We start from the raw sequence: 21,795 nt of genomic DNA on the forward strand, positions 1-21,795 counted from the left end.
CCGGCTAGGTTTCTGAGCACTATTTAGTCGCCTTTTACGACAAGCTTAGCGCTGCTGCAGGCCTATTCTTTTAACACCCGGATCTGCACGGGGCATATTTTAGTTCAAAGATAGTGATGAGAGCTTTTCTAATTTTGTTGATCATCTTTCGGTTCGTTCTACTTAATATCATTTTTACTTTTTTTTTTTTTTGATACAGTTCTGTTGATTGACATTCATTTTAAGACTCACGATTTGGAAGCTACAATGTTAAAGATATATTAAATACATTTTTAAAAATGTCCTATGATATTAAGTTTTTTAACAATCAATTTTTCTTTGGAAAAACCAAAATCGACAAAAAAATAGAGCGTCAATTTATTTAGTTACGTGTTCGTGTACGGTTCATATATCTCTTTGTTTATGATTTCGAGGCACTAGCTTTTGTTGTAAAAAGTTGTGCTGAAAGTATGGATCTTTTATACTCTTCCCCAAACGATTTACGAGACTCTATAAAAGTAATATATTCACTAAAATTTTGTTAAATTGCACAGAGTGAATTAAAATTAAATAAAAAAAACAATAGTATTTCTCTCCGTTAAGTACATCGACCAAGGTTAAATATATATTTTTCCATCACAGAAAAATATCCTGATTGTTTCTAAATAAACTCTTTTTATATTGACGAACATAATTTTTTTCATTGTAAAATTATAAGTTTGATTGAAAAATTCGTATTTTTAAGTAAAAATAAACACATTTGCGTTATAATTTTTGGAATTATATTATGTACCTATAACAATAATATCGTTTTGTTATTTTGTTTCGGAAAGATAGATTTTTTATTATTAAATTTAATCATTGTTAATAAACAGGACGTTACTATATTAATTGATAGTTTTTTCATTTATTGTGTGACATATTGTCTGACCTGTTTGTAATGTAAACAGGGTTCTGAATAAAACGAAAATAGAGAAAGTTCATGTGTAGAGACATGGCAGTTATCTCAAACAAGTTTATTGGTTATTTTACTTTACTTTAATTTTTCACTTTAATTTTTTACTTCACTTTTTGAGTTATGGTTCGATATGAAGTAAGAACAAAAACAATATCTACATTGTACTATTTTTCTAAAAACAAAAACACTTTTATTTTCTAGCTTATTGGCTTGTAAATGTTTCATCGACATACTGAGAAAGTACTTTCATTCGTGGATACCTATTTTCATGGTTTAGGGAAAATTATCAGTTCGTAGAATCTTGAATTCGTAGATTTGACAACTCTACCATACAAACGAATGAGAAATTTCCTTTTCGTCGGGAACCCAATTTCGTGGTTTACACATTCCACGAAAACCACGAAAATGGGTACCCCACGAACAATAATACTTTCACAGTGTTTTTTAAAATAGAATGTGACTTATAATTAACTTGAACTTGCATGTCAATATTTACGGTCTAAAATTCCATAATATATTATTATCAATTTTAAATTGGTAAATGATAAATTATCACTTTTTAACAATATTTTAGTCCTTATAATATAACTATTTTAAACTGAAATATTCTTGCATATTTTTTTTACCAGAACAATAGTATTCTTTATTCTCAATGTTCTATTATTTGTTGCTTTTTGAGTGTTTCATTCGTTTTTAATTGCCGTTTGATATATATATGTATCTTTTTTTTTGTTTTGTTTTTGTTTGTTTTATTTTTTTTTTCTTTTGCTTAAAGATTCCAAAAGATGTTCATTCACTTCTTGTTTTTTTTATTTTCTTTGTTTTTGGTTTTTTATTTCGTCTTTTTTTTAAGATCTGTCAATCAACGTTTTTTTGTTGTTGTTTTTTATTGGCCGACGTGCACACTTTCCGCTTTTTTATAAAAACTTCACATATCATTGCTATTGCTTTCGTTTGTGTGAAAGGATGTTTATGCTTAGTACAAGTTATGTTTAGACGATGAAAGGTAAGAATGTAAAGGTTGCGTAGTTACACTGACGCAAAACAAATTACAATATTTGATCAAACAGTAAAAGGCAATATTCCTTTTTGGAAAAGAGAATGTACGAAACGTTCTAGTTAAAGCAGTTATTGAGGGTGACTTGCGAATTATCAACAAAATGGAATACCTTAATAGCAATATGTTACATAAAACAGTGCTTTTATATAACATGGTATTTCAAGTTATTAGAAACTTTAAAGAACTGTTTAATAGATAATTACTTAGATAAAAGAATAATCATGTTTTCTCATCATTGAAATATCTCGTCCACCCTAAAAGTAGCTACAAATTTATATGTTGAAATACTATTTCATCGCCTTTTTTCATGGCTGGAATGTTTTGACTTGCGAGGGACTGATACAATTTTGCTATTTAGTTTTTTTCTTTTAAAATTAGACGATGCCTTTGTAATGTATTTTGTCAACCAGTTTTATAACAAGGGTTGACATCATTGTCTCTCTGTGACTTGTTCCTTATCCGTTTACTTCATCAATCAAATTGTTTTGTTTCTTTATTTTTTTTAATTCAATAATTTTATTTACTTTATTTGTTTTGAAGGTTTGTTCGGTATTGTGTTGCTTTAGAAATAATATTGCGTTTAGTATAGGAAAGAAATGACTGGTAGGTGTGTATTTTATAACCACTGGGTAGATGCCACTGATTGTGGACAAAAAGTCCCGGAGAGTATTCACCAACCCAGTAGTCAGGCTTGCAGTATTACAAATTTCAAAATACTTAAAACCATGAGGCATCATTCCTTGTATAGCACATGATGGTAGAACTTCTCGGTGATTGATTTGGCTTCCTATTTCGAAAGCATTGGATATGAGTACTAGTTGTATACAATTTAATTTTTGGATCTAGATCTTTCTATATAATTCATTCTAGTGCTGTGGATGAGAAGGTAATCCTTGAAACACGTGTACAGCATATTATAATTTGCGATATATATTTTTGCATTTTTGTATTTTATAACCACTGGGTCAATGCCACTTCTGGTTAAACAAAGGTCCCAGTTTGCATTTACCAACCCAGAAGTCAGCCACGTGTGACCCCGAAATATAGGAGATTTAATTTATCATTTTTATCAAAATTTTCAGCATTAAAATATTCACAATACTTCCTGAAACACGTGTACAGCATATCTACATTTGCAATTTACAGGATTTTTCGTATTATATGTGATTCCAAAAGTTCATGAAATGACATATTAAAATTTGTAAATAATCGAAGAGAGAAATAGCACTGGAAAAATTTTGTCTTTACAGGGACGGAACAAGAGATTGTGTAATATTTCTGCTTTCGAGTTATTAAATCAATATTGATATCTTTCTTTATATTTATATTTATATTTATATTTATATTTATATTTATATTTACATCTTTTAACATTATTAAACATTGATGAATGGCTAGATGATTTTGATTGAGATCATTATAAGACTCTTTCATTGATAATTTCGTTTCGTTTTTTTATTTCTGTTGTTTCGTTCTTCAACTTTTTTTCATATATATTTAATTAGTCATTTTTGTATTTAAAATCGCTGAACTTCATGTTAGCGTAAAAGTAAATTTAAATTAAAGTAAAGAAAGTAAATATGTTCCCATGAGAACAACTAAACATAACGAACATTAAACAGCAATAACAAATTAATAGCATGCTTAAATCAGGAATTTTTTTCTTTTTTTACAGCTGTTTCTTTATCTGTGTCAAAACATGTTTTCATTTAAGAAGGTTTAATTAACGCGATTGTGGGACGATCAAAGATTAAAGTTAGAAAGTAGTGCAGCTACTACAACTTTACCCGGGTGACTGTCATATTAATCAAGAAGTTAAAACACAGCAATCAGTTAACACCACTTTTAAGCCTTTAATCCTCCTATCAGCATGTATATGTTGCTTGGTGTAAACAATATACGCTAGAGGTGAAATATTTACTATTAAAATTGGATACCGCTCTTGTTAAGGAAAAAATCTGGTAGGTTTCATTGCCCGTGTGAAGGAATGTTCTCTGATATCAACGCTTTGCCGTGTTATACTTACGAAAACATCAAGGGCTTATCGAGCCTTAGCGAGGTATACACGTTGATAAACACCAGTTAATTGGTACAAGCAGTTGGTTTCAGTGTTGACAGAATTGTCAGTAGACCGGGTGGAAGTTTTACAAATAATACAAATAACTTTGTTCAAACGTTGTCGTTGTCATTTGATACGTTGTACAACATTATCAATTATGTCTTAATGGTTCAATTACATTTTCAAATACGTTTCTAACTTAGAAAAAATAAAATTCTAACCTAAGTGTGACTTTTTACTGGTCGAGGATTGCATACCACAATTTTGGGACACATAAGTCTGATAAATTACTACTTCAATGGCTACTTTTCCCATATGTTAGCGCTGATACTTTGGCATTTCGATATTTATAAACTTAATTTTATTGAACTTTTTTTTTGTAGATTTATGCTGGCCTAATAGTACTAGTACCGATACTGATATAACTTTGTATGAACTTTTTGAGTTCCCTTTGTATGAATTCTCTAGAATACTAAGTTGGTGATTTTTTACCATTCGATATCAAAATCGAATCGCATCTACCCAAAAGAAGTTGAGATAAAGGATACTACAGATACTGTGAAGTCAGCCTCATATCTTGACCTACACTTAGAAATCGATGGTAAAGGAAAACTATTGACCAAACTTTACGACAAATGTGATGACTTTTCATTCAAAATTGTCAACTTTCCTTTCATCTGTGGCACCATCCCTTCGGCTCATGCTTATGCCAGAGCTTGCCGAAACTACGCAGTCTTTTTGTATCGCGCTAGACGTCTAACAAATAGGCTTCTGGAACAGGGTTATGTTGCTACAAGATTAAAGTCATCACTACAGAAGTTTTATGGTCGTCATCATGAACTCGTGGATCGTTATGATGTATCCATCAGCACCATGAAAACTGATTTATTCAACGGGTCATATTTTGCCTTTCCTCGTTTGTCTACCCCGGACTTGGCTTTTTTATGAGCAACTCGGTGGGTGTTTCTAGAAAAGCAGAGGACGCTTACCCTACCGGTGCACCTGGTCCATGCTCCCAGTGTTTAGTGGAGTCCGAGTTGCTCATTTACTTTTGTTACTTTGTATGTATGATTTTAGTTACTTTATGTTCTTTGTTGTTTGTGTCTGTTTTCCATGTCTGGTCTTTGTCCCTGGCTTACATTCTTTTGATTACCGCTATAACCTTGGTTCCCTTGATTACTCTTGCTATTTTTTCCTTTAAAGTAACATTCCAAGCCAAGCGAATGGAGTTTTTGTCTCTTCACTCATATAATATGATGCTGAGAAATCAGCAGCTCAAACGTATGTATTAGGACACGAACATGTTGCCAGTAGATTTAGGACGTCATTTACTTTTTGACGTTCTATGATCGTCATTATGACCTGATTATTAGATAAAAAGTGCTCGTATCCTTAATGATCAGCGCCCTACTAGTGCCATAAAAAACAGCCTATGTCATTGTTTCAATCCAGCTTTTGAAAAACATAATTGATCTGAAACGTGGTGGTTAAAAATATTTTACAAGGTTTAGATCATTGGACATTGTTCGCTCTACTTGAAACATTTCGAATGACAATGAGGCTACCGGAAAAGGTTAATTTTCAATAGTTAAAAGTTGAAAAAAGGTCTTAGGTCGTCATTATGGCCAAGAGAAAGTGTCCGTTGCGAACATGTTCAGCGACCTTTAATGTTATATACTTTCTCCCTCTTCACCGAACTAGACCATTTACGAGCAGCACAGGTTCCCGGTTCATTTAGTTTTCATGTGGTACGTTTTACAAAATCTGTGCGTGTTTTTCCTTTGAACCTTTGGTATTGATACCTCTTCTGAAATAATGGACCAATTCAGAAACTGTATGGCGTTCTAGGATTGCTATTGTTCGTGATGTTCCTGATTAGTCAAGCCGTATTTTATGAGGATGTTACGACGTCGCAACGTTGTTAACGAGAATGGAAGTTGAATTTCTGAACTTGTCAATTGTGATCTTTGAAGTGATTGCTCGTATGTTTATATCTTAGCATTTATTTTCGACTGCCTATCGAAGTGACAATGTTAAAGAAATTTGGATTACTTTGAAATGTCATGCTTTAACATTTCGAACGCACTTTGTATAAATACTAGTACAACTTGATGTGAAAAAGTTATTCAAACAAAAAATGTTGATCTTTGAAAATAAACGTTGAAATGAATTCTTTTGGGTTAGAGATTAATAGAGAATTAAGATTTGAGCGATAATCAAAAGAAAACATTCAAAGGATAAAGACCAGATAAGAGACAGGGAAAACAGACACACACAACAAAAAAACATGAAATGACTAAAAACAACACGTTAAAAAGTGAATGAGTAACTCGGACTCCACTAATAAACTAGGAGCATTGACCAGGTGCACCGGTAGAGTAAGCGTCCTATGCTTTTCTAGAAATAACCACCGAATTTTTCATAACATGTAACGTCCAGGCAAACGAAAGAAGAAAGGAAATCTATGACACGGTGTACAAATCGATTCTCATTGGGTCTTGAATCAATCAATCGATTCTTTTGGAAAACTGCAAAGTTCAATAAAAGTTCCAACTATAAATGTAAACATATTTTTTTCTATGTTGGTATTAGTATTTGTATTAGTGTTATATTTAAGTTTAAGCATAAATGTGCGAAGCAGAAAAGCTATTTACAATGTACTGTGGTGTATGGATAACATCATTACTATTCGTCTACCTCCCGTGTAGAGGTATATCAGCTATTTTAGATATTTTACGTCAGCAATACTCAGTGTTTAACTACGTCCCTTTTGGCAAAATAGTACAATATCCCGTTAACAATTTTACGGGTTTGTTATAGGTAATTAGAGAATTCCTAAATTTTTGTTCATCTGTTCAGTAAAGTGCTCACAGATAGGTGTAAGTTTTACACATTGTATTGACCACACCCTGTCAAATTTTATCATTCCGTTTACGGCGTGGACATTGCTGAGTGTCATAAGTTTTTTGGGATATTTTTGGCGTGTCGTGTGACATATATATATTGAGTTTTCAGTGGACACAAAATGTTACTTTCACAGGGGATATGGATATGTTCTTAGATTCAGTTCAAGATGGTAGTAATACTTTAGAGTCAGACCATGATTTTGTCCAACTTATATTAAGGCTGCGCAGTATTGTTTAGAACAACATCCGTATTGAAATTTGTGATTTATGGAAATTAAACTTTGGCATGTAGATAAGAAACAGTGTAAAATTGAAGAGTTATAATATAGAAAAGTTTTATGTGGAAATTAAGGCAAACCTCAAGAGGTGGAAATTAATGTAAACCTCAAGAGGTGGAAATTGACTTAGTTTAAAGTTTAAGTTTTGTATTTAATTTTGAAGAGCCCTAACCAGGAGTGTAAACATGTGATCAAGAGAACTGGTGCACTTGGTCCATGCTCCCAGTTTTTAGTGGAGTCCGAGTTGCTCATTTGCTTTTGTTACTTTGTATGTATGATTTAATTATTTTATGTTCTTTATTGTGTATGTCTGTTTTCCATGTCTGGTCTTTGTCCCTGGATTACATTCTTTTGATTACCGCTATAACCTTGGTACCCTTGATTACTCCTTAATGGAGATGGACAAGTTATTTTTATTTTAGATTTTTAATCTTTAGTTTCTGTTGCATTTATGTTGTATTTAAACTATAAGTTAGTAGTTCGTCATATGATTATATGTTTATTTTGTTCTTTTGTTTCATTATTAAAGGAATTTTTTAATGGTTGATTGATCAGTTTTGGTTCCACTCGGGTCTTAATAGAACTCTTCGGGGTGAATTCACTTCGTTACAATAACATTACAGAAAAATTCAATTAGAATGTTACCCTCAAATCAGTCTGCAGAATGACATCCCTTCGGAAAAACAGGATACAAAATTGAATTTAAAAAAGCTTTTTACATCCTACAGTAATAAACAATAACTGTTAGTACATGTAAATTCAACAGTATGAACAAAGTAATCTAATCTAAAATTTGCAATCGAATTTTGTTAAGGACATTGTGTGAACGTTTACATCATTAAAACACTTACATCACTTCATGTACATTTTCTTATAATGAAATACATAATGAATAATCGTATTTGTTCTGTCAGCTATTACAGCTAAAATTATTGATAAATCATCTTCACTTCAAAATTATGCAGGCATGCTAATGTATTTTCTATAATAAAATTTCTAAATAGCATGCACAATTACAAATTAATGGTTTTCCTTTTTTAAGTCCACATCACGCGTGTAAGGCTTCCGTTATTTAAACTAGCTATGTGATATCATAAACTTGTCCAGCACCAGAATGCTCTAGTTTCGTATGAAGAACATATTGTTGCCTAAACTTTAGTAGATATGAAAGAGAGTGCCTGTTACCTGTGAGTCTACTTGGTTGTTATGATTGTTTTGTTTTGTTTTGGTGCTTTTTCGTTAGATGTTAGATCTTTACTAAACGTGTGTCCATTCTGTGAGATTATAGTCGCTGTCCATCTTACTACTTACGCAGTTTGCACATTCAACGTAGTCTTGATATCAAGGGCACTACATACACTATGAAGTCTGCCTAATATCTTGACTAACTCTTAGAGATCTAAAACGTTATACCAGAACTTGCCGAATCTATGCAGACTTTTGTATCATGCTAGACTTCTGGAACAGAATTATGATGCTAAGATTAAGTTATCACTACAAAATTTTATGATCATCATCACAAACTCGTGGGTCGTTTTATTGTATCCATCTGACCATTAGAACCGATTAGTTCACCGTGTCATAGTTTTCCTTTGCCCTTTCGTCTACTCCTAACATGACATTTCATTTTGGTGTCTCAAGAAAATCAGAAGACCCTTAGCCTCTCGATGCACCTGGTCAATTCTCCATGGGGTCCGGGCTGTTCTTTAATTTTGTTTTTTGTGCGTGTTAATTTGATTATTTTAAGTTCCTTGTTGTGTGTGTCTATTTATTTTCCCTGTCATAGTCTTTATCCTTGGAATATATTCTTTTGATTACCACACGAATCGTGTTTGACTTGGTCCTGTGAATGACTTATATGTTTGCTCATTAACTTTGATTTTAACGGTGCAAAAGTGTTAACAGGGACTATACATGACCCTTGAAAGGACTTCGAACAATACAGGGACGTAAAATCAGGGTCTTTAGTTATAGAATAAATGTAAGTGCTGTATTGATAAAATGCGTAATCTGTTAGTTCAAACAGTTTAATTTGATGACAAAACAAAATTCTGGCTGATTTCATCAAATTTCACTGTAAGTTTATCAGTATTCCCAAGTATTAGTAGTGTAATAAGGAAAATAAATTTCGCAATAATCTAAACATAATTGTTCAGTATGATTAATTATAAATTTTGACAGTATTACTTCAAAAATCTCTAGACAATGGCCGATTATATTCTTTTTTTCACAAAACAATGCAGGTATGTTTCTTTCACGCTCCCAGCTTTAATTGGAGTCGGTGTTGCTCATTTACTTTTATTCTTTGTACGGTATATTTTGGTTATTTTACATTCTTTGTTGTCTGTTTTCCATGCCTGGTCTTCGTCCTTGGATTACATTATTTTGATTTCCGCTAGAATCTTAGTTCCCTTGATTACTCTTAGCTACTTTCAACTTTGTAAGGTAATCAAACTTTAAACAATTCTGATATTGACATTTATTAAATTAAAATACATTGTACTACAGTAAAACAAAAACTTTTTGTAAAGTAGTAAAAAAACAGATCTATTGTCAACAAATAAATGAGATAACATTTGAACTATAATTAATCTCAATGTCATGATTTTGTACTCTCACTAAGACAAGATTGTGCTTCTGAACTGTTGTGATACATCTTTTTACATATTCCCTCTGCCATGTGGTTCATCTAGGCCTAGATCAGGTCCAATGGATATGATTCTGTATGGGTTTATGCTGTCGTGAGAGAACTAGTGAAGGAAAATTAACAGAGAATGTAATATCGTATTATCACAAGACATGACTATGGTCCAAGGGCTATTAAGTTAACATAGCGCATGTTGTTTACTGGTTATCTATGTTCTATGTTTTTGATGGACTCTTGAAAGGTTTACGGAATTTTATCTATTTTGTTTATTTGTTTGTTTTATTCAAGCATATTTATACAAGATCTATATAGTTCTTTCTTTTATTTTAGAAGAAAAATATACCTAAAACAGTCTAACAGTCGAACAATACTCTACATTATTCAAATTAAGGTACACTAATTGAGTTAACTTTATCAAGATTTACTTAAAATGCAAGTTGTCAATCCGACAGTTCTTTAAAAAATATTTACCATGTGATGCCATAACGTCGACTATATCTTTCAATAAACCGTTTTGATAACTTATAATTACCATGTAATGCCATGTTATATGATGAAAATCGACTGTGTCTTTAATTCCATCCAGTTGATAAATTTCTTTTGTATGTCCCCATATGTTTGGATAATCTATAATTCGCTTTTTGTTGCACTGAAGTTTAAACATTACATCACCACAAATCAATTATTTACTATATGCCCTAAAGAATTAAGGTAACAGTCATATTTTCAATGATCAAACTGAAAAAGATCGTTGTAGGGTTAGTTCAAATATCTTTTGCCAAGTTGCGAACAATTTTCGCGTTCGCATCCTCTTTCGATTCCCGTCCCACTAAGTTGTTGAGGGCTTTGACTTAAATAAAATATTCTTCGTGATTTCTATACAATTATTAAAAGTGTTCCTGTTGATAATTTGGGATATACTCCAAGTATGACCGGATAAAAAATATAAGGCAGGTGTAACCTGTTTGAGAACGAAGTTGAATATATTGATTTTTCTATCAATTAATTTATTCACTAAGTATGATTTATTTTTCTTTATAATTTAACAGATATTAACAGAAAAAAAAAGTTTTATTAAAATTACAAAACTAGTGAAAAGATCTTTACTCGAATTCCAAGTTGACTTCCTGTCAGACTGAAATCGGGGTCTTAGCACTCCTAAGGTGAAAGGTTAAATTTGTATTGAATCTTGTTATGATGACTTCGTCCTCTACAAAGACGTCTTCCACTCCAAGAAAGCAGCTATAAGTTTGGTTAAAAGTGTCTAACTTTAAGCATATTTGGTTTTTTTTACGGAAAAGATCTACTTGCCAAAGACTAATTACTTACTGTCAATGCACTTTACCTTGTATAACCTCTTGCTCGTAATGTTTATATGTGGTTTTCAGTGATCGAAAATCAAACATTTACACTGTACTTCTGTTTACCAACAACTTACTTTGAAATGCCCATGATAAACTTTATCAAATCTTATCAAAGTCACAAACAGTCTTATATCTGCTTCTGTAAGTCTATCTCCTGTCAAATACCTGTTCTTGGATAGAATTTCTTCAACCTATATTGGAGACAGATTGATTGTTCACTAACACCTGTTTCAAAATAGTATGAAATAAGAACGCAAAAAGACACGTGTATATTAAATATACATCATTTTTCACTGATATTATTTGAGCTAGGGAAGTAAGTCTAGAGCATTGTGTCTTTTGATTTTGGCGGCAGTTTAATTTGACCGAACATAATTGACAACGAATAACGTAAGTAAAGTTAAGTCTTACTCTTTTGAAATACAGCCTTAATTAATGTTGGTGAATGCTTTCATGTAATCCTTGATGTTTTACAAGTACTAACTCGTTCTAGAGCTGAGAATAGCGCTGTTACTGCTGCGTCATAGGCTTCTTGGCTTCTTGCAAATCCAGATTTATACACTCCATTATTGATGTCACTAAACAATACAAAATATTATATCACAAGTCAAGTTTTGTTTTATAATTGACCCTTTTCCAAGGTAATTGTTTGTGTTTGTACGTTTCAAGATGAAACACATCTGCCATCTGCTATAAACAAACAGTGATGGCTACCATTGATTGATGTGTTTCTTACCATCAAACCATCAAACTGTTACTGTTTAAATAACAAAAAAGTGGTACATAGCATCATTTTTAATCGATAGAATGGAAATTCTCATTTTTCTGTGTGTCTTTTTTTTCAAATCATCTTAATCAGTTTTCACAATCAACCGAGGAGTTACTTACTTATATATCCAAGAATTGATGTCATCAATTTTCGAGCGCAATTTCTCTGGATAAAAATCAAGAACAGCTTGTTCTTTGGTCTTACAGAAGGTATTAAATTCTTTATTTAACATTCTAATGATTTCACTGGACTCATTGTTAACGATTATCGATTGTTTCTTGTCCCATAAAACTGGCACTGTCACTCGACCTTGGTAATCTAATAAAGACACGAATTCATACGCTAGATAGAAATATAACGATATTCGTTGTACGCAAAAAAAAACATAATAGTCACCATTTCACTACGACTAGCTCTGACACTAGTATGTAATTCACTTATATCTAAATCAAACAAATATATGTATTTTTTTTTAGATTTAAAGGTTAAAGGGCAGGACCTTTGAACGGAGTGATAAAAATACTAAAATCATTTGTAAGAGTAATCGGAGAAACAAAGAATCTAGCGGGTGCACCGGTAGGGTCAGCGTCCTCTGCTTTTCAAGAAACTTATGACAATTCCCATAGTGAATGGGTTATAGCTCTAAGAACGAAATAATTCTAATTGTATGGTGGCAGGTAGTTGCTGTTCTCTCTCCGTATTAACACAATACATTTGTTCTTTTGAAAGTGTCCAACCTCGGGCCCTGTCTTTTTTTTTTTTTTATTTCAAAGCCTATCCTTATCCCTTATCCCCATATCCACCTCTGACGAAACAAATGGGTTGCACCCAATGATTGATGAAGAGGCCAGCTTTTGTGGTGATAAAAAATAATTTTTATTGTTCGTAATGTGAACCAGAGATCTACAGATCTATGTCACTCACAATATTCAATATTCAACAGACAATAAACTTACTTGGGTCTATAATCTGGTAAACTTCACGTAAATAGTCTTTTCCATTTAAAGTGTCTAAACTACACTTTTCTACCTGTAGTATGGAAAACAAATTACGTGAACTTAGTCTTTTGTTACAATGATATTTTATTGCCGCATGTATAATATACTATATATCTCGTTGATTTAATTTGTAATGCATTTTAATACCAAATAAACATGTTGCTTAATCATCGTTATTTAGGATTTCTACATACACAACCATAATATTGTGGTCTGCCAAAGAAATCGAAATTGGGTCAAGTTTGTCCGACAAGAGAATTATTTTTGCTTTCTAGATGAAAAAAACTTGAAAGTATTTAATTTTGTTATTTTTATTCCTTCAATGGGTTGATTGATTGATTGTTGGGGTTTAATGTCCGAGCAGCAATATTTCAGCTATATTCAAACGATGAACATGAAATGGATGATAAAATGAACATGAAATGATGATGAAATGAAAAATGGGATGGGACACACTGATAATAGGGTCCAAAAATTTTGACTGCCACAAGGAAAAGGGAGGGATGGGTAGGGTCGGGCAATTTAGCCTCCTGTGGCGGAGCCCTATGGTTCCTACTCCAGGAGAATACCACAGTAGGGTTCTTTAACGTGCGAGGAACGTGGCATCTTTCCCAACACGGTGCACTACTATGGTTTGCGGTCAGGTTTTCCGTATTATAGCCTGACAACCCCAGCATGTAACACGCCAGGGGTACCCCATTCCACCGCCTGGGTCACACAACCCAGTTGCTCTGTTGGCAGAGCGCCCTAGCCCCCGGCTAGGGTTCTGGGCACTATTTAGTCGCCTTTTACGACAAGCTTAGCGCTGCTGCAGACCTATTCTTTTTGACCCCCGGAGCTGCACGGGGCTTCCTTCAATGGGCCTTTAGTAGTTCAATGTGTTTAATAATTATCCACTTTCAAAAGGCAATACAAAGTAACTGAAAACATTAAAGGGAATTAGGACTGAATTGGTTTCAGTAATACCATACATAATTAATGTATTGATTCTTGTGATGTATGTATTACGAGACTAGTAAAACCCTGAAAGCGAAGTTCATATAAATCCCCAAGTTCAATTAGACAGCTACTTGGCCCGACTAGTTGTCACATAGTCCGATGCGATCTCATTTTGAGAACTGTGTCAATTCAAAGCGGAAACATGAGCTATGGGCAGTTCCAGGGGCTTTTCAGATTTAAAAATATATAAAGTGGCTATTATGTGCATCTATAATATGTTCTTGCGATTAAACACCTACATTCGAATTCTAAGTTTCCACTTTAATTACCTTGTCTGTAAAACGCCAGCCTCTATCGCCCATATTCCAGTCAACGACAGTCGTTGATATGACATCTTCTAAACCTTTAAGCTTTCGCACTATGAGCGTACGATGTGCCCATGGGCATGCCAGAGACACATATAGGTGGTATCTGTTTGCTTCTGCTGGAAATCCTGATGAACCATCCGCTACAAAACAAAACGTATTATTTTGTTTTACCTTTTTGGCATTTGGTTTGTATTTTTTCTTTATAATTTGTACTATAGAAAATAAGGTGCTTATGGGAGGTTACTGTAAACTCATTATTTATGATTGAATTAGAGTAAAAGTCACAGTTTCATACATTTTAAGGGAACCTTTTCCCGTACTATTAACTTTTGATAGCTATACAAATGTCTTTTAGACAGCGGGAAATCATGTATGCAAACCAAAAATGATCAAAGGATATTTAATTGATAGTTATTACATGTAATCTTGCATTCGTCCCGTTTGTAATATTTTTAACAGGCTGTCCATGTAGAAACCACGCAGTTCCTATGATATGCATTGCAGATGGTAAATTTTATCCCACTGATTTTTTTTTCAATGTAATGTTAATGTCATATGTATGTCAAATAGTACAAATATTTTTTAAATCGACATTGTGGTTGGCTCAGTTATCTCCATTTTTTCAATGATTTTTCTGTGCTTTCAAAAAACTAACACTCAACTTAGTGAAAGGATTCATTTGTCACGTGTCATCTACTGCCTAGTATGTGCATGTATGCCTTCCTGAATCTTTGAGTTTAAGTCGCTCTCATATTGTATATGGGTCGTTTTCAAAAACTGCCCATGACCTTGACCACTGACGATTCATCGAGCCTCTGTTTGTTTTTATACATGATTTTAGTTTGTTTAGTACCATATGAGTCATTTGTGTGTTTAAAGTAAGGAGAAATAGTTTTTTTTTTGTTTTTGCTTTTTTTTTGTATCATTTTTTTATTTGCTCATTTACTTTTGTTACTTTGTATGTAATGATTTTAGTTACTTTATGTTCTTTGTTGTGTATGTCTGTTTTCCATGTCTGGTCTTTGTCCCTGGATTACATTCTTTTGATTACCGCTATAACCTTGGTTCCCTTGATTACTCTTTTGTGATAAATATATTGTTCAATGTCGGAAATCGTGTGTTTTCCATTTTGCAAAAAAAACATACTTAATAAAATAATTAAGTTAGAGGAATTATATTAATAATAACTCTTACTGATTTGTCCTTAAATATGGATTGAAGATTATGGTTTTTAGTTGTCAGTGGAAGTTTGTCCGCTAGATAAGGGTCTTGATTTTTGGTGCCAATATTCAAACGATTGCTTCCCTAGTTTCCATAGAAAGGTTTCTTTGTTAATACTACACCCAGGCATGATAATGACAGCCCATCAAAGGCATGAAAGAAAGAATTCAAAAATCGTTGGTGTTATGGTGAGTTGATGTAGACCTGTACTTTAGGGCTTGTCCACTCGACAACGAACAAATGAGTGTAAAAGATAAAAAAAAAAGAAAATAATAATAATCAAATTTTGATTTCAACACTTGTTACATAAAACACTTGTTACATAAAAGTGTTACCCCGTGCAGGTCCGGGTGTTAAAAGAATAGGCCTGCAGCAGCGCTAAGCTAAAGAACCCTACTGTGGTATTCTCCCGGAGTAGGAACCATAGGGCTACGCCACAGGAGGCTAAATAGCCCGACCCTACCCACCTCTCCCTATTTCCAGTGGCAATCAAAATTTGTCGACCCCATTGTCCTTGTGTCCCATCCCATTTTCATTTCATCATCGTTTCATGTTCATTTTGTCATCAATTTCATGTTCATAGTCTGAATATAGCTGAAATATTGCTGCTCGGATGTTAAACCCCAACAAACAAACAAAACATATAAGTATTAGTGGCCAATGTACCGAGAGTGCCAAACCGTAAAACGGTTGAGCTGGTTTTTGGGCTAATCCATTTTAACCTTATTTAAATGTATTGGATGAATCGCAAAATCGACCAGGCGGAAGAAAAACATCAAATTTTACATCTTTAACAGTCATTTTCTGATGTCTCGTTCACATATAACTTCATGTCTCTGATGATACGAAATACCACGATCGTCTGCACTGTGTCCGTTTCGAAAAAAATGACAAAATCAGCTTTATTGTAAAACCATAGTGTTGGTATATATAGCTTCCTCAATTTCGACGCTGCAAGTTTTTTGAGCAAATGCGACGTCCTGTTGATCTACCAAATTTTCTACCATCGCAACTCTTAAACCTCTCCTCCTGGATTATATTCTTATCAGTGTACTGTTTAGTTATTTGGTTGATATCATTACAACATAAAAAAAACTTTATAACAACAAAACCTAACATACAGTCCCAAAGTTAAGGGGAAAAATCAGTGAATTAATACCATTTTGGTTGCACTTCAAATAGTTAATATTATTTAAAACGCGTGTAAACTTTCGCATTGCGTCAGACAAACTATCCCAGTAGAGTAAAATTAACCTGACTCAAAAATTGCATTTAAACTATTCAATTTCACGTCAAATAGTGCATTGAAACGTGAAAATATGTTTAAAATTTTATTCTACCTTCAAAAAAACTATTTTTTGTTCTGTGTGAAAGCACCGAATGGAATAAAACACAACTGTATTGATAACAAAAACTTGTTAAAATACTCTTTTGAAGGTATTTCAGTGAATATTCGATTATTCTCTTCTTCCAATTTCATATGAGGATTCTAACTCATTATGAATACTCATTGTAATTAACCTATATATGTTTATTTTGTTGAATAATATAAAGTTTTAATTAGTTAAAAATTGATTGATTGATTGATTGATTGATTGACTGTTGGGGTTTAACGCCCGAGCAGCAATATTTCAGCTATATTCAGGCGATGAACATGAAATGGATGATAAAATGAACATGAAATAATGATGTAATGAAAAAAGGGATGAGACACACGGATAATAGGGTAGATAAATTTTGATTGCCACTAGAAAAAGGGAGGGATAGGTAGGGTCGGGCAATTTAGCCTCCTGTGGCGGAGCGCAATAGTTCCTACTCCGGGAGAATACCACAGCAGGGTTCTTTAACGTGCGAGGAAGTGGCATCTTTCCAAACCTGTTGCACCACTATGGTTTGCGGTCAGGCTTTCCGTATTATAGCCTGACAACCCCAGCATGTAACACGCCAGGGGTACCCCATTCCACCACCTGGGGCGCACATCCCAGTTGCTCTGTGGGCAGAGCGCCTAGCCCCCGGCTAGGTTCCTGAGCACTATTAAGTCGCCTTTTACGACAAGCTTAGCGCTGCTGCAGGCCTATTCTTTTGACACCCGGACCTGCACGGGGCTAATTAGTTAAAAAACGTTTTCCGTTAACTTAACATTTGCCATTTTCTGCATGTATTTTCCTATAATATAGCAGATAACAACTATCAACTATACCCAATAACAACTTCAACCGTCCACCTGCACATTGGTGGCTCAATTCTCGGGGAAAAGGGGGCACTCCTAATATTTCTTTGACAGGAGGACCCGCTGCCCAGGGTTCTATATCCCCACCCTATTCATAAATTTTGCAAATGAAAAAATGAAGGTCTTTTTATATACTTGGTCAGAAAAAAAATAAACTTAATCCCACATGTGTAGGGATTGTTCCATTGAATGCGATACACTAGGACATATATATTTATTCTACAAGTACAAAAATAAATACAACAGATGATGAATAAAGGATATTTTTGACTAACCATATAATTCGTTATATAAACTTTCTCGACTTATCATATGTTTGTTTTCCCTACCTATTCACATAATTTGCAAGCTGGAAAATGGTGCCTATTCCAGCGGCACTTGCTATCCCCATAACCTCCCCCACCACTGAGGCTAAATTAACCGTTTTTTTTTTAGTTTTTTTTTCGGTGATCACGTCTAATACATAAGAGTCACCAATATAATGCTATATGTATCGGAAAGAAGTGGATAAATATCGTTGTGCAAATGGGTGTCTAAACAAAAAAAAATTAAAATCTAGACATTTTTTTAGATCAAATGTTGACATTTTTGAAAAAAGACCATGTACAAGTAATGGCTAACGGAAAATTTAACATTCAAAACGATAAACCAGTTCAAGCAGATATAGGTGAAGCGATCAGACAACCATATTTGTGGTAGTTTAAAATTTATCTTTACGCACTTACCGGTAATAAAACTTCTAAATGCCGACTGTGCCCTCTTGAATTCCCCTTTGGTTCCAATTACGGAGTCAAACGCTTTAGACATTTTGTATTTCCAACTGCAACTGGCTAGGCAGTTCCATGCAAATATATATATACGAAGCAATTAATGTTAAAAATTGGAACATGTGTTTACATTTAATGCTCCATGACGTCGGTAACTACTACTCACGGTGCAAGGGAGATAACTAAGATTATTGATCGTATATAATTAGAACTTGAATAAGGAGGAAATGATTTTGGCACCGACCTTTTTTTACTCAGCCATGGACATATGAAAATATGATTTAATATTTGCCCCATTACTTCATGTAGATTTTCAAAAAGAAATTTTTAACTCAACATAAAATCCCAGTCTACGTCATGATCATCCTCATCAAAAAATGAAGAAACTAAACATATGTATGCATAATCATATCGCCCAATGTTTCAGGTATCAAATAATAACTGATTTGTGTGTGTGTGTGTGTTCTATTAAAGACTTTATTGTGGAGATTTTCATCATCATCATCTGCTAAATTTTTCAAAAATTCCGTTGTCGAATAAATTCAGCTCTCCAAGTTATTGCACATCGGAAACGTTTTGAATTTCATGTTTGATAAATCGAGAATTCGATCATAGATAATTTAATCATTCATTTGATGAAACCAAGAAAACCGTTTTTTTTTTTTTTTTTTTTTTTTTTTGAGTTTTCACGAAAATTGAAAATTTTAACACTACCCCTATTGAGCAGGTATTTGTTACGCTTGTTTTTTGGACTTGAAGCATAAACAACACTGCCGAAAAAGCTTTGAGTAGAATTAGCTCACTCTGTAAATGAGGTTCAAGAGAATCCGATATATATTTTATTGCAAACCAGAAGTCATTGATAAAATTACAATATATATATAAAACAATAAACATTTCAAAATAACTAAATACAACATAAAGTTAAGCGGATTTGATTTACTATTATTTGACCTAAATAACTAAAATATTTTCATTCATTAATTCAGATATTATATGTGAAACTGCTTATAACCCAACGATGTACTAAGCAAAAAGGGTTAAATTGTTTTCCTGAAAAAATTAATTTACTGAATAAAATCTAAATTTGCTTTGCTGTGAAATCGTAATAATTTGAATTTATTAAAAAGGAATTCAAAATCTATTTGAATTTAAGTCCATTATATACCTGTAAATGAGAGAGAAGAGAATCCGATATATATTTTATTGCAAACCAGAAGTGATTAAACTGGTGCAACACCTTTTTATATACCGAATTATCTCCATCTCCGCATGCCGTTTATAATTTACTAATTGATAACCTTATTCCTTAATCGACGTCTTCATAAAATCTTTTTGAGTTGCTTAGCGGATCTAGATAGATATTAAGTATTATACTGTTTCTTTCTTGTTAATTTGTAAACATCCTTTGACTACTTTTCAATTCTAATCCTTAGAAGTTATAATCTTTAAGTGAACTTTGATTTATAAAATTGATTTCATAAAATTAACAAAATGTTTAACATAAAATATTCCCAAATATGAAGTATGCAAAAATATATCATCACATATTAAACAAAATTATCATTTCAGCAAATCAGCAAACCACCAAACATAGTATTCATATATTCCACACCGATTTGTTGATATTTAAAAAGTACCATTGTTCGAAAATGGTTTCAGATGAAAAAGTACATTTATAAAAAAAAAAAAAAAAAATGTAGCATCTAAGCTTCCTCATGAGCCCAATTGGTAATTTTTAAAATGTTTCACGTCAATTTTGAATAAAATTGTGCACATCTACTCCTAAAGATGTACCTCAGTTTGAACGAAAATGCAAGTTTCAAGCATATGAATACCGTAAAAAAAACATTCTGGACATCATGATTTACCAGTTTTGATGTGACAAGAATGATCTTGTCGTAAATGGGGATTTTTTTCGGATCTTCTTCAATTTCACCTGTAATTGACATTTTTTTTTCAAATACCATACTTCAAACAAGCTTCTAGACTTTAAAACATTATTTATATTAAACCTAAGGTTTCAAATAAGCTTATGTTATGAATATTTAAACTACTTCGAGACCATTTATGCGAAAGTATGCGAAATTTATGGTACCCCAACCTAATTTGCTTCAAAGGAGCGAAAGTGATTGTTTATCGCATAATAAAAAAAAATCTTACCTCCGGGTTTTTTTGTTTTTTTTTTTTATGAAATTATTCATGTGCCAAACATATTGTCTAACATAAGTACGGAAGCCTGCTAGGGCCACTTGAAAAAAAAAATATTATGTCGTAATTACGACAATCTATGTCGAAATTACAATATAGATATGTCAAAATTTCGACATCCTATGTTGAAATTTCGATATAGTTATGTCGTAATTACGATATAGTTATGTGAAAATTACGACATCGTATGTTGAAATTACGATATAGTTCTGTTGAAATTACGACACTGTATGTCGAAATTACGATACAACTATGTTTAAATAACGATATAGTTATGTCAAAATTACGACATAGTATGTCGAAATAACCGCACAGTAAGTTGAAATAATGACATAGTATGTCGAAATAACGATATATAAGCTCACTTCCGCTTCCGTATGTAAGGGATATAGTTATGATGTTGTTAAATCAAGATAATATTGTTGGGTATTTACATTGATTCGTTCATTAATTTGGCTAACAGCCTCCATCACAAAAACGTTACCAACAAAATTTCTCTATATTTCAAAGACAAGTCCATACCAATCAATTCATGTTCCTATACTTCACCTATTGCATCCAAAATTTTCAATTATAAAAGGTTATTGCAGAACCTAGCGACCGAGGACTTCAAGGTTAAACCACCTAACTGTTCTTGCAAAAACTCTCCATTCAGATATGGTACTTCTGGTCACGTCATTACGGGAGATTTAACCATCATCGAAAACTCGAAAACGAATCTCTGTGTAATATCCTTTCTAAAGGTCCCAAGTGCCGTGAACTACGCTCCATAAATTGAAATTATAACTTTAAAGTTCTTATGGATGCCGTGGAGGACTACGCAAGAAAATGAATAAAACGAGAACACAAGAAGACATTGATTCTCTGTCAGAGTGGTTAATGGCCGTGAGGTCTTTAATTTTGAAACGAATGAAAGTTTTAAGTAGGTTAATGAGTGCCAATACTACATCAGTTTTCAAAGACCTCGGTGTAGAAAAAAACATTGTCTACTATATATGACAAATATGTTGTCGTACCAGCAGACAAAGCCAAAAACAACAT

At 33.0% G+C, this 21,795-nt stretch overlaps 1 protein-coding gene across 1 annotated transcript; it reads right to left on the reverse strand.

Annotated features, from left to right (window-relative positions):
* Window positions 1-9,704: 9,704 nt before the first annotated feature.
* On the reverse strand, window positions 9,705-18,705 carry LOC148614787 (uncharacterized). Its single transcript, XM_088589157.1, has 8 exons — window positions 18,502-18,705; window positions 14,287-14,465; window positions 12,977-13,049; window positions 12,140-12,338; window positions 11,736-11,829; window positions 11,326-11,442; window positions 10,420-10,536; window positions 9,705-9,990 (listed from the first exon to the last, which is right to left on the reverse strand). The coding sequence occupies exons 1-8, from the start codon at window positions 18,581-18,583 to the stop codon at window positions 9,901-9,903; spliced, it is 951 nt and encodes a 316-aa protein (XP_088445283.1). The 5' UTR covers window positions 18,584-18,705; the 3' UTR covers window positions 9,705-9,900.
* Between the last annotated feature and the right edge of the window lie 3,090 nt (window positions 18,706-21,795).

This window comes from Perna viridis, chromosome 6 (assembly GCF_037379345.1).
Source record: "Perna viridis isolate PV_CMFRI_1.1 ecotype Kerala chromosome 6, ASM3737934v1, whole genome shotgun sequence".
NCBI classification, from domain to species: Eukaryota; Metazoa; Mollusca; class Bivalvia; order Mytilida; family Mytilidae; genus Perna; species Perna viridis.

Excerpts from the sequence above, each read along its gene's own strand:
- LOC148614787 (XM_088589157.1), bottom strand. The coding sequence starts at position 18,583 with ATGTCTAAAGCGTTTGACTCCGTAATTGGAACCAAAGGGGAATTCAAG. Across the intron at positions 12,339-12,976 it reads TTACCAGATTATAGACCCAA|ATTACCAAGGTCGAGTGACA; the intron begins GTAAGTTTATTG and ends TGTCTTTATTAG. Across the intron at positions 10,537-11,325 it reads TTTATCATGGGCATTTCAAA|TGCAACAAAAAGCGAATTAT; the intron begins GTAAGTTGTTGG and ends TTTAAACTTCAG.